This window comes from Uloborus diversus, chromosome 10 (genome assembly GCF_026930045.1).
Source record: "Uloborus diversus isolate 005 chromosome 10, Udiv.v.3.1, whole genome shotgun sequence".
Classification (NCBI taxonomy): domain Eukaryota; kingdom Metazoa; phylum Arthropoda; class Arachnida; order Araneae; family Uloboridae; genus Uloborus; species Uloborus diversus.
The window spans coordinates 64,050,705-64,064,631 of NC_072740.1; the positions used below are offsets into that span (position 1 = coordinate 64,050,705).

The following is a 13,927-nucleotide window of genomic DNA, read 5'->3' on the forward strand; positions in this document are numbered from 1 at the left end:
ATTTTAAGATGAATATTTTTAATTTTGAAAATTAATGATTGTCACAAACGTTTTTGTAAAGAAATGATTAATACTTGGACAGCCTTAAGTTGTTATATATATTTGTAATTCTCTTTTTCAGTTTTTTTATGAAACTCGACCTTTTATTCTTAAAGACGCGTTTTTCAAACTCAATCCGGAGCCAAAAAAAAAACTATTTGAATGGAATTTTATATATAAACTTAAAACGTCATTTGGCACCTTTTTCTTAGCCTGCCCCGATGGAAATCGGAAACTTTTCTTTTTACCATAGGACAATGACCCACCCTAATGTGCATGTTCATTAGTTGATATCAGGGGCGGCGAGTGTGGTTTAAAAGTGTGGGGGCAAAAATTTTTTTTTTAGAAATTGAAGACTATTTTAGGCTATTTTGTGTGTGTGTGTGGTTGTGGGGGGAGGGGGGGCTTGAAGTTTGGACTGTCTTTGATAATGTAAGGATAAGGATGGCTCTTTCCGGAAAAAAATCCTTAACTGATGTCTTAAAGACCCAAATAAAAGCCATCATTAGCAAACTTAGAGCAATGACTTAGAGCAAGGGATTTAGGGTTCGCTCCCAGAAATTTCGTTTAAAACGTCTTTTAAAACATTCAGACTTCTCTTGTACTGAATTAAAGAGGAACAAAAGGGTTCAGATGTTCTCTTAGTTTTTTTTTTTGAACTGATTTAATCCTAAGAACTTAGTTTTGAACTTCCTTTGAGGACTTCAGAAAAAAATCTCCGGATTTTTTTTTTATGTTGGAGTCTTAAAAACGCAGTTTTACGCTATCTAGGGGGATTTTTTTCCTTATTTCTTCCTCAAACTGGAGTCTTTTTATGCAAATTGTGGTCACCCTTGAATTTAAAGGAAGGAGGGAGTGCGCTCAGAGATTTTCTCACAGAAAAATTTCAAAATTGAAGTTTTAAAACTGAAATTTTAAACAATATTTGATGATGTTCGGTAACCTCACCCAGAATGATTTGAAATTGATGTTTTAACGAGGAGGCAATCTTTGATGATGAGAAAAGTGCAGGCGCAGTCCCCCTTGCACCCCCCCCCCCAAATCGCTGCCACGGTTGATATGCTACCACGGTAGCAGAAACAGCATGCTGATGCACCATCTGTCAGATTCTTGAAGAGGTCTACAGAACATTTCTGAATACAAAACATCTTTCTCTTTCCGTTGTTGTGGTAGTGTGGCAGCTAGGCTGGCAGTTTTAGGGTGTGCTGCTTCACTTTTACAACTGTACCATAATTTGAGGTGAAGTCAGACTTCTACAGTGTACACCTGCCATAAGGACCTGTTTATATGGTAGGCAACCATTCACGGCACAACAACACATTCACACCAAGAAAGGACAAGAGAGAGAAAGTACGTCCAGGCCCGAGCTGGGATTCGAACGCAGACCTTCCTGTCGCAGTTAGACTTCTCTGACCACTAGACAACGCAGGCAGTGTCTTTCTCTTTCTACATGAATCAATGAAAATTAAAGTAAATGCAGTTCAGATTGAAACAAGAAGAAACAGTAGGTACAAAAAGTCCACAGTAGCTGAGAAATCAAAAGCACTTGCTAAGGCAACCAGCTGCACGTCCACATCCGTTGTATTTTAAAGCTATGCAGCCTACATTTTACTTTTAATTTTTACTTTCTTTTACAAAAAGGAAGTATTGTATTCGCGAAAAAATTTTCACTCAAAAATCGACCATAATTTCAATTTTGCTCACCCCAGAATGAATGTTGGGTTTTTCTTTTGACTCGACCACACGTGGATAAGTGCCTAAGAACGTATAAACACGCGAAATATCCATAATGACGATTCCTGAGTTAATTACAACAAATTTTTTCGTGACATATGTGCGTATGTATGTCGCATAACTCAAGAAGGGTATGTTCTAGAAAGTTGAAATTTGGTACGTAAATTCCTAGTGGGGTCTAGTTGTGCACCTCCCCTTTTGGTGTCATTTGAGTGTTTCTAAGGTGGTCTTTTGCCCTTTTGGGGGGGAAAATCATTGTTAATTTCGATGTAAACTCAAGTGGTGTTACAATTTGGCGGACACTTGGCGATATATCGCCATACTTTTGGTTGCCAAGTTTTGTCGCCACTTGGCGAATTTTTTTTTTTTAAATCTGGTTTCAATTTGGTCACTGTTGGTGATATTTAGAGTGTAAACTATTGAATCACATTAAAATTACCAATAATGGGAAAATGACATTAAATTGGAGTAAAAGGAAGTCATGTGAGGCACATATCAGCTCGTTTAACTTAGCATTTTATTCTGTTGTATTCCTTGGTGACTATTCATAATAAGTGTTATGAACTGAGCACACATCCTAAGATGTTTTACCTTGCAGAGTATTTCACACTAAATTTAGGTTTTTTAATCTGTGTAACACTGAAAAAATTTTGTTACTAGAGGGCAGGGGGGGGGGGGGGCTACGTTTAGTGAATGATAACTATTGTTTAAATGCTTTGTTAAGATCAATATTATTTCTATGGTAAGCAGCTGTACCATTGTTGAGACGTGAGGTTGTTCCAAGGTGGCTATTAAGGGAAGTTTCCTTGTATGTAGTAAGGTTTGGGAGCATGGTTTGAGTTTTAGTGTTCTGGGCAGGTTTTAACCCCCTCTTCATGTTTGGTTGCAGTCCTAGACTATACAAAAAAGATTTAAGCCGACCATAGGGAAGTGGCCTGACAATATACTTTCACGTCCTGTCTAATTTATCTATAATATTCATATTTTGCAAAATAAATGCTGAATTGCATTGTTTTAAGCATTACATTGTTTTCATGTTGAACGCTTTATCAATGCATTAGCATTCTGAATTTGACCTTTAATTCATTTAATCAAGATTATCTGTCGTGAAGATATTGGGAGAGTTTTTTTTTTTTTTTTTGTAAGGAAACAGTTGTTATTATGAATGATCATGTATAACAGTATCTATAAATTGAAATCTCTTGCAAATAATGTTAAAAAATAAAAACAAGCAAAATTTAAAACTAACATTTTATAAAACAGTAAATGATAAAATATTACAATGATGGTGTAAAAACTTGCTGGGTTTATTTATCTATATTAATGCATGTAATGCCAGCATCATGGCCACCCATTGTGATTTCTATTTCTCTTACAGTTGGAACAAACTCTCTAAATAAAAACACAAAATAAAAATTAACATGGATGGGAAAAATACTTGAAGTTTCATTACTTACTATGACATCTAGCAATTTGTATAGCCACAGAACACATGTCAAATGAAAACATTTTTTACTGATTTATAAACAATAAATAACTAAATAAATAAATATGTATATATATACACACAAGGTGTTCCGTTTTACCTGCAAAACCTTTATTTTTACGACCAAGTCCTAGTTGTTACTTCCAATTGCAAAAATGTTCAAAATCAGATGCAGGGTTAAGATATTGAAAGTTTGAAGTAAAAATAAAAATTTGTCAAAAAATACAAAATTTAACTTTTGATACTGGCTCTAAGTCCCCTAACTTATATTTAGGGAAATAATCTCCATTGAAAAATAATTCCAACACAAAGTTTGACATTAGTATGACCAATATTCACCGAGATATGAAACGCAGTGTTTTGTGACTTACACCACTTTTCATGTTTAGAAAAAGGTTTACCCAGTTGCATCTACTTCTTAGAAATATTGTTAAATTTGTTGGAAAGTTTATGGAATTTTTTTATTGCAGAATGGAATGAGCTCAGGTTTCTGAAGTTGTTCTCTCCTGTTGATGCGAGAGAAGAAAGAGCAAATGTTGAGAGCAAAATGGAGTGCACCAAAAAGTTTTGGAAGTGACCGAAAATTTAGGATCCTCTGTTTTACGAATGGTGTTGTCTTAGTTAAATCATTCAATCTCCAAAACTGATGAAAAGATGACTGTTCTCCATCGGTAATTTCTGAGAGAATAACTAGGTATGCACACCCATATTAAAACAAGAATAATAATAGTATTTTTCCTTAAAACAAATATGTGTGACTCAAACTTCTTTTAAATGTATTTTTTATTCAAATAAATAATTTTTCATATGAACACATATTTCTTTGACTCTAGTTAGTTCTACAGTTATTTTAAGTAGAGAAAACCACTGTGAGCCAAAGTAACCTAAACACAAGGGTAACATTGGTCTAAATAAAAAAAATAATAATAAAGGGTAAAAATACTTGGAAATAAACTGACCACTATTCAAAAATTAAATTAAGAGATCTGTAGATGTGTAAACCAAGTTTCCACATCTTGGAATTATAAATAGTTACAAAGTTGTTGAGAAAAAATGAGAAAAGTTTAAAATCTGGGCCAAAGTAGCCCGTGTTTATGGTACTATTGAAACACTCAGCACCGTGAGATTTTTAACATTTCAATTATGACAGATTTAAAAATATGTAGTTTTTTTTCACATCAATTTATAGAAGTTTGATGAATTAAAATATATGGGTTCCATGTAAGAAAGTTGGAGTGGGGAAGTTTTTTTGGATACTTAAGATAAGCTGTTAAAACTGTAGTCTATATATTGATAATTAATTTTTTCACTGTCCACACTTCTTCCCTTCTGGTTGTCATGGTTACAGCACTTTGAACTTTTCTTTGTATTGCTTCAGCAAATGTTATACGTGACAGACCCAACATGGGGAAAAATTTCATAGCACTGTGTAACTATGACAACCAGAAGGGCAAAGGGTTGAGAGTGGGAAAGTTACTCAGGCATGCCTACCTGGGGGGTGGGGAGCTCATGACGCAGACTGCAACATTGAAATTTTTAGAGGGTTATTTTGAGGGGTATTTTTAATTTTCTAGGGGGGGAGCATTTGCTCTTGGGGGGGGGGGCACCCCTTAGTTATTCGGTCTTGACACGCTGATGCTAAATACATGGATTATAATTTATTTTATCCATTATTTTTCATTAAATCAATAAATTAAACACTAATGTATAAACAACAGATTTGTATTGCTGATTTATGATCATTTTCAGAAAAAAAAAATCATTTTTTTTAAAAAGAGACTTATAGAAGTATTATTTAATCATTTACTTAAAGCAACAAAGGAAAACATACATTTAAAGTTTAATTTCATTACTGAGATGAATTGTTAATATAATTATCATAAAATAATCAATGAAGTTACTGTCACAATCATTTCTTACCGAAAAGTAACTTTAGCTAGCGAGAACATTTTTGATGCTGGAATGAAAACTTCAGGCGGTTCTGGTTTTTTCTGGGAGTATACAACATGCTTCACGCCTGCTTGAATTATCATTTTTGCACAATCAGAGCAGGGAAATTTGTTGACAAATATAGTGCAATTTTTAAAATCATTCCTTTTTCCATTCATTATTGCATTCATTTCTGCATGGCAAACTAAAAATAAAAAGAAATCAGAATGCATAATGAAGAATATATTATGTAAGGCTACATGCACCATCAATGAAATACAGTGGCACCTGCTTAAAGTTATCGCGGTTTATGTTATCTAATGCTTATTGTTATCAAAATCACTCAGCCCCAATTTTAGTAATTTGTATGTTAAGACTATCTCTTTATATGACCACTACATCTTTTATTGTTGTCAGTTACCAAATCAGGTCTACTGAAGCAATCAGAAACTTAAGTATGATAGAAAATTCTGAAGAGCTTGAGTCATAGACGGATATTGATCAAAATATCCCAGTAGCTTTCTCATCGACATAATGAGAGGTTTGCCAGTTGTTATCGGCAAACAGAAGCATTGAGGGAGCCGACAGATGATATGAAGAATACCTTGCTGTTGAGAGCAACAAATGCTGCAATGCGGAATGTATGGAAAGTGTTGAAACATGGAATGCTGCTCAGGTGACTTAGCAAAACATTGATTACAAGCAATTTATGAAAAACTGCAGACAGTCAACAATTGATTCTTTTTTTAAATTATGAGTAATCTTCATCTTTTAATGTAAATATAGTGGAACCCTGGTTTTATGCAGTCCCTTTCAAATGTTACTGCACTTCTGACATCATTTTATGTTGAGCCGTGAAAATTGCTATACAAATAATGTTAAAATGTTTCAGATTTTTCGTTAGACTTTTTCAAAAAATCCGCTTAATACATTTTTTTAAAAAACGGATCAAAACCCTTTTCTCTATATAAGATTCACAAAGCTTTTGGGTTCTTTTTTTCCCCCCAAGATTGTTTTAGGTGCTTAGAGCCACTATGGAAATCTTTTTGTTCCATCTTATTACCCCTTTTTTTTGTGAGTTGTAAGTCAAAAAGATTACCTTGAAATGCCAGATTTTTTCTTTGAAGCAAATAAAAACCATTCTTACTTCAAAACACAAGCACTTAATTGCCTTCTGAGATATAGTATTTTAATTTTTATTATATTTTCTGGAAAGAAATAAAATGCGTTGCCAACATTTAAAAAGCAGAAATTTAGCTCTGTATAGCTATTAGATTCCATGAATTTCATCTTCTCTTGTGTTTGCTGCAGCCTTCCCAAAGAGATGAATTAGTTTAACTGTTTCATTTATTATTTTTTTATTGACTTCTCCATAACATAAAGAAAATGCAAAATTAAAGAAATCACATGGTAGTCTCTCAGCAAAATCATAATATAAGAATGGAAACGGCATGTAGTATCAAAATATGATCACAGCTGTATCACGGCTTTAAAAACAAATCAGCAACTGCTTTGAAATTTACAAAGAAGTAATTTCTGAATTCTTCAATTAAACTTATGTTATGAGACTATGACTTTCTTAATTACATAATATTTTATAGTTTAAATATACATAAGTTTATAAATTCATTTGCTTCAGAACTATTGAAAGCCTGAAGCTATGCAAAAGTCAGGCAGCCGGGAGGAAATAATATTTGAATCATATTAAGTAAACAAATAACATTTATTTGAAAAACAACTATGCAAAAACATTTTTAAAAATATTTAAAAATTGAACTCTAACCAGAGCAGGACATCAAAACAATGGCCAAACCAGTGCCAAAAACCATCAAGCAGAAGCACTTCGAATAAAAGAAACCACCTTACGTTAACTTTCTTGAACTTTATAAGTCTAATCAAATAGCACTGAGCACCACTTTTAGAGAGTCGGTTGATCCGCAAAATTCCAAAGCTGGATATAAGAAATCAGTAAAGTCATCCAGTTCTTGTATTAGCATCTCCACTGTAGATGCAGAAAGTACGAAGAACCATGCACAAAAATCTAGCACAATATCCACAAGCAAGGCATCAGAAACTTCATCAATCATTGGGCCTAGTCACTCAGGATGAGCTCCAGTGAATAAATTCAATACTGAGCAAGGTCCAGTAGCATTGATGACTTTGAAGAACTACACACATGTATATAACTTGATAAAGGATAATTAAACTTTAAAGCTTATAAAAAGGATGGTTGAAAGCTGGTTAAATGACTGCTTAAAATTTAACAAATGTAAAATGCCACATCCAGTAAACAAGACAAGAGCGCAGGGCTTTTCAAATCAAATGCTCATTTCAACCGGAACAATTAGTGGTCCAAAAGGCAAGCCAGCAGGTCTGACGGCCACCAGCACACAACTATTGAAAACTATCACTTGAAGTTACAACATGGCAAATGGAGAAAAGAGATCAAAGAGAGAACATTCCAAGATTGACGGGCTAATTTATTGCCAGAATCAAACATGCACGCAGCTTGATGACAAAAAACTACATTGCATTGGTTAGAAACAACTCAACACAAATAAAACACAGCTTGTAAATCATACATTAATATTTCTTACTGCTAAAAAGGCATAGTACACCTCAACTAAGAAGCTTATGTCACAAGCGGCCTGCATGGTTGGAAAACATTTCAAGAATTACCAATTCACTTGGCCAATTCTAGAGGCTATTACTTCTACTATCATTTCTACAGTAGAAAAAATATCCTATTCGAATTTTGCCGTTTGGAAAAACGAAACTTAATGTGAATCAGCCAGGGTTTAAGCTGGGTTCAAAAGTTCTTTAGCGTAAAAGCTAAAATTGATGGAAAAATGTTAGCAAAATGCTAAAATGTTACACATTCTCATATATTTATATATGCCTCAGTGTGTTTCATCTCCAGTTGAAAATAAAATTTATATTTCATTTGTGACATCCTTGAAGAAATAAGTACAACAATTTTTTTAAAACATAAAATAAAAAAGAAAACATGATTGGTGTTTAGAACGTTGCAGTCCCCTCCTCCTAATAAAGCAGTTTTTGGGGGGACATAATGCTGGATAAGACTAATAGTTATTGAACTTAATTGTATAGTTTAAACATCTTAGCTAAGATTTGAAAAAGATTAAGTTGATTATCGCCATGCACGCTTCCTCTCTAGGATCATACATTTCTTCTTTATTTAAAAAACTATTTTTTTACTTGAGCAAAAAAGCGAAAATGCATTGCTTTATTTTCGCAATTCAGATAGTTAACCACGCTCTGCCCACTTGTTGGATATAATTTTAGATGTTATAGAGCTAATAGCCTACAGCTAAGCTGAAAATTAGGCAACTCATTTCCAACTGAAAATTTGAGGGAGTGGTCTGCCCGAAGAAAATAAAACATGAATCATTCTTTACACTGAAAAACATTTATTTAACATACATTATAAAATGGTTACAATACAATAATTTGGTCCTCCAATTAATTGGGACCCAATCAATACACAAAATTGATCCACCCATTGAGACTCTATCTTCCCGATTAGCGGCGTAATCGGAGTCGGAAAATCCCCGTAGATCTACACTACTGATTGAGCTTAAATTTAGTTTGTATGATATTGTATACTTTAAATATCCTAGCAATCTTAATAGAAAATCCCAATGCTTCCTTCCGGGATTTGCTTGAAATTGGGAAAAAATGTTCACCGCATAAGAGATGTCAGGCCGGGTCTTTCCCGCTATGTATGCCATACAACCCAACAAATTTCTGTATGGGAGCTTTTCTGCTTCCCTTTTCTCTTCCTCAGTTTTCGGGCAGTCGTCTTTCGACAAAACTGTACCCTTTGAGATTGGGAGGGTTGAATTTGGCACATAGTAATCGGAGAATAACCCCAAAACCTTCGAAATGTAAGAGCTTTGGTGAATAAAAAGATTATTTTTATCTTCCACAAATTCAATCCCCAGTAGCTTTCTGGTTTTCCCCATTTCTTTAATATCATACATACTTTTAATTTCATTAATTACCTTTTTAATTAAATTTTCATTTTTTGCTAGAATTATTATATCATCTACATAAATAAGAAGAAAAGTGTTTTTATCTCTATGATATGCACAATTACATCCTTTTAATTTTTGAAAACCAAAACCACAAAGAACACTGTCTATTTCTAAGAACCAGTTTCTTCCGGACTGGTGTAGTCCATAGAGAGACTTCTTCAATTTACAGACAAAATTAGGGTGGCTTTTACTGACAAAACCCTCTGGTTGTCTCATGTAGATTTGTTCCTCAAGTCAGCATATAGGTAAGCATTTTTTACATCAATTTGTGAGTGACACCATTTTAAAAGACATATAAAAATAGAAAAGAAAACTCTCACAAGTGAAAACTCAATTACTGGGCTAAAAACTTCAGAATATGACTCAATTGACTGACGGTCCCCCCTTACAACCAATCTGGCCTTGTATCTTACAATTTCACCCCTGTCATTTACCTTGAGGTCGTAGACCCACCTATTTCCCAAAATTGGTTTCCCCTCTGGTGGGGGTACAAGGTCCCACACCTCTCTTTGTTTAATGACATCTAATTCAGATTCCATGGCCAGTTTCCAGTTGTCCACCTCGGGGGTAGCGATACATTGCCTATACGAATTCGGTATAGAAATTTCCACTAAACTTGCTTCTTCACCTTCTCCCGAACTCTCACTCTCGTCACAGATTTCCCCTACTGTTGGATTTTTAGTTGAAAAGTCAAAAAGTTTTGGTTTATATTCTATTTTATTTTCACTACAATATTTTAAAACCTGTTTTAGTGAATTTAATCTTACTTTATTTTTACCGGCAATTGTATAATAAATATCAGTCCTATCCCCGGTCTTTCTCTTTTTGGCTTCTCTAACCCATTTAATTTTTTCACAGGGAGTCTGCTCAACGCTCTCCTGTATTTCCTGTTCAAGTTGAACTTCACTTATAGGCCTGATAAAGTTAAATTTTCTCTCATTTTTATTTTGGACTTTTAATTCCCCCCATTTTTCATTTTCATTGGACTTTACGTTAATAGTTTTTGTGACTGTTCTTGTTTCAGGATCCCAGATTCTGTACCCTTTGGTACGTAAGGCGTATCCGACCATGATCCCCTTGGTAGCCCTCATATCTAACTTTTTCAGTTTAGACTTAGGCTGACCTACATAGGCAGAACATCCAAAAATACGTAGGTGTCTCACTGAAGGTTTACGCCCAGAAAACAGTTCAAAAGGGGTTTTGTCCATATTTCCTATTACTGTCCGATTCCTTACATAATTAAAACAAAGAGCGGCTTCAGCCCAAAACTCATCCCCCAATCCAGAATCATTGAGCATAGACCTCACACCATTCATTATGGTTAAATTGTATCTTTCTACTACCCCGTTCATTTGCGGGGTGTAGGAGTTGGTCCGCTCTATCTTTATTCCCTGATTGGTGAGATAGTTCTCAAAATCTTTGTTAACAAATTCTGTTCCGTTTTCGGAACGGATAGCCATAATTTTTGAGTTCAGGAATCTTTCAGTCCTTTTTTGAAAGTTGACAAAAACACTAAAGGCCTCACTTTTTGCTCTTCAAAAGAAAACATATGATTTTCTTCAGAAATCATCTATAATTATAAAAATATATTTCTTTCCCCCCAAGGACTCGGTCTGAAGGGGTCCCATCAGGTCCATGTAGAGCAATTGAAGTGCAGAGTTAGTACGTCTTTCTGGCATAGATTTAAACGAGCACTTCCTCATTTTTCCCAATTGGCAAGGGTCACAATTGGGTTTTTGCCCCTTCTTAATCTCTAGTCCCTGGACTGCACCAAGTTTACTCGTTTTGGTGATACTTTCCATATTTATATGGCAAAATCTCCTATGCCATTTTTCCATATCAACACTGACCATATTGACCCCTTCAGACGGGTCCTTGGTCTTAAAAACTTTTGTATAATTAACATTTTCACAATCAATATAAAAATTTGGTTTAACATGATAAAGTTTATTTATTAAATTTGCTGTAAATAGTTTAACATTTTCTTGATTAAAAACACAGATCTTTCCGGGCAACCATTTGAGCTTATAGCCCTGTCTGTCTATACAAGAACCAGAAATTAGGTTGTGTCGCAGTGTTGGAGCATAGAAAACATTATTGAGGGTGATGGTAACTAATTTTCCATCTGATTCAATTTTAAAAATTACTTTCCCAATGCCCTCTACTTGGCTCTTCACGTTTCCTACGGCTATCTCCATTTGTGTGTTTTGTACAGGCTCTAGTTTGGCAAACATTGACTTATCTCGACAAAAATGAGATGTACTGCCGCTATCCAATAGCCATGTATCCTCACATTTTGGGTAGGTAGTGTTTGCAGAAATTTCGTTTTCATTTACTGAACAAAACATTCCTGCCTGAGGGTCTTCTTTGGTCTTGAATTTAAAATCCTTATCCTGTTTTACTTTGTTACGGCTCCAACACCTCGACGCAATATGCCCTTTCTTTTTACAAATGTAACAAACTTTATTTTTAGCAAGAAATTTACTCCTACCATTTGCCATTCCGGAGTTTCCGGGTTTTGAAAACATTGCCGAATTTTCTACATTAGGCTCTTCGGCCAAATACCTAATCCTGCCTTCCTCAGCCAGTAGTTCGTCTTTTACTTTAGAGAAGGTAAATCTCTCTTCTTCCCATCTGTAGATGGCTTGAACAATACTGCTGAAATTTGGAGGTAAATGCCGTATCAATTGAAAAGTTCTGAGTTTTTCTTCCATAATATATCCATTTTCGACTAATTGGTTAAAAATTCCCCCCAACCTTGCAGCGAATAATCCCACCGTTTCACCTTCTTGCATTTTGCAAGAGAAGTAGGATTCCCATAGTGCGGCTACTCTGGCCAAAGATGGGGGTTCAAAATTTGTCTTAAGGGCTTTCCAAGCTTCACTAGGATCTTCCAAATTATCAATTAACCTTTTTATGTCCTTTTCTAAGTTTGAATAGATGATGGCTAAAGCTTGGCCACATCTTTTTCTGTCAGCACTAGTTAATTCCCCTTCTGGTTTCTTTTGGGTAATCTCCCATAAATCCCTTTCTATGAGCACCATTTTTATATCCTTGGACCAGGTAGCCCAATTATGGGAGCCCAACTTCTCAACATTTCTATAATCTTTCTACATAATAAAAAATGATTCGATTTTCTCCGGGCAGGTCAACCACACGACTCTGCTACCACTTGTTGGATATAATTTTAGATGTTATAGAGCTAATAGCCTACAGCTAAGCTGAAATTTAGGCAACTCATTTATAACTGAAAATTTGAGGGAGTGGTCTGCCCGAAGAAAATAAAACATGAATCATTCTTTACACTGAAAAACATTTATTTAACATATATTATAAAATAGTTACAATACAATAATTTGGTCCTCCAAAGAAAATTAAATTATGTTAAATCAAAAGGATCTTACAATAAGTCCATGCAGGTGTCAAAAAGTCCTGTCGATGTTCGATAGTGAATCCCCACAGGTAGAAGGACCGCATCGCAATCTCCCCAGAATTGCACGCTGGTCAGTTCACACCTTAGGAGCCAAGTTCACCATATCAGGGAAAAATATCGAAGATGGACACGATCCTTTTTCTTTGGAGACCAAACGACCCACTTAAAGTGGACTATAACTTTTCACTTTTATGGACGTCATGGCAGCACGCGCTTCCAAAACTGAAGACATCAATAACGACTCATTCAGAAAAAAATCAGACCTCACCTGAGAGGCCAATAGCAAAACTTATGAAGACATGGACGAACACATTTACAAACAACACAAGACGAGGAGACAAGTGAGAGAAAAAAGTAGCGGTGGTCGAGCTATGGCCGGTCCGAGTATTTATAGCCAGATCCGACCTTGCTCGTAACAATGTGACGTTACCTTATTTGCATATTGCAAGAACGACTCAGCCCGAGAAAAACGCAGCTTGCAGGTTGCACAATTCTTATTTAATTCTACATTCAGCACCCAACACCTCAACATGGTTTTCTCATGTGATCGACATGTGCTTTGTCGGAAGTTTACCGACATCTGCCGAATGACGGCAACCAATCATAGCGTGCCACATATTTTTTCGAACACTTCCGATTCAAACTCGGACATATGAGTGTCGGTGGTAGGTGGATGGGATTTCCCGTGCAAGGTTTTTCCCGGAATGGCAAAAGGTAAGTTTAAAAAAAATTTTTTTTTTTTTTTTTAAACAATATTGGTGAAATCTTTCAAGAAACAAAAATAAAGGCATTTAGCCCAACAGTTTTCGCATTATGCGAAAAATGCGACCGTAGAGGAAACCCTGGAATCAGCTGAAAATCCCCAGACATAAAAGGACAGAAAAGGAAGGTCAAAATGATCGCACTTATTTTCTTTTAATGTGTTATGAAACCCTTCAAGAAAACAAAAGAAAGGCTTTAGCCCAACAAGTTAATAAAAACTCAAATGAGGTATGGGTTTATTTAATAACCTTGCCCTCCTGTTATAATCATCACGACACTTTTCCTAATTAAAACTGATCATTTTATAGCATCTCGGTGAAATGGTAGAGTTTAGTATTTAATTGACTTGAAATGTTAAAAGATATTTTATGTTCTGATTCAAAGTATATTAGCACTAATATTTATTGATAGCACTTAAGGGATCCTAAAAAACATTTAAAAATAAAGTCATGAAAACTTGGTTATGAAACAATATATAGGGGGCTT

The 13,927-nt window shown here is 35.0% G+C and overlaps 1 protein-coding gene across 1 annotated transcript in view; it reads right to left on the reverse strand.

The window, feature by feature from the left end:
* Positions 1-3,037: 3,037 nt before the first annotated feature.
* Positions 3,038-13,927, reverse strand: part of LOC129231568 (deoxycytidylate deaminase-like) — a 48,108-nt gene continuing 37,218 nt past the window's right edge. The window contains exons 5-6 of the mRNA XM_054865925.1: positions 5,180-5,393; positions 3,038-3,165 (exon numbers count right to left, since the gene is read on the reverse strand). Of these exons, the coding sequence (XP_054721900.1) occupies positions 3,081-3,165; positions 5,180-5,393 (299 nt within the window). The 3' untranslated portion in view covers positions 3,038-3,080. The remainder of the gene's footprint in view (positions 3,166-5,179; positions 5,394-13,927) is intronic.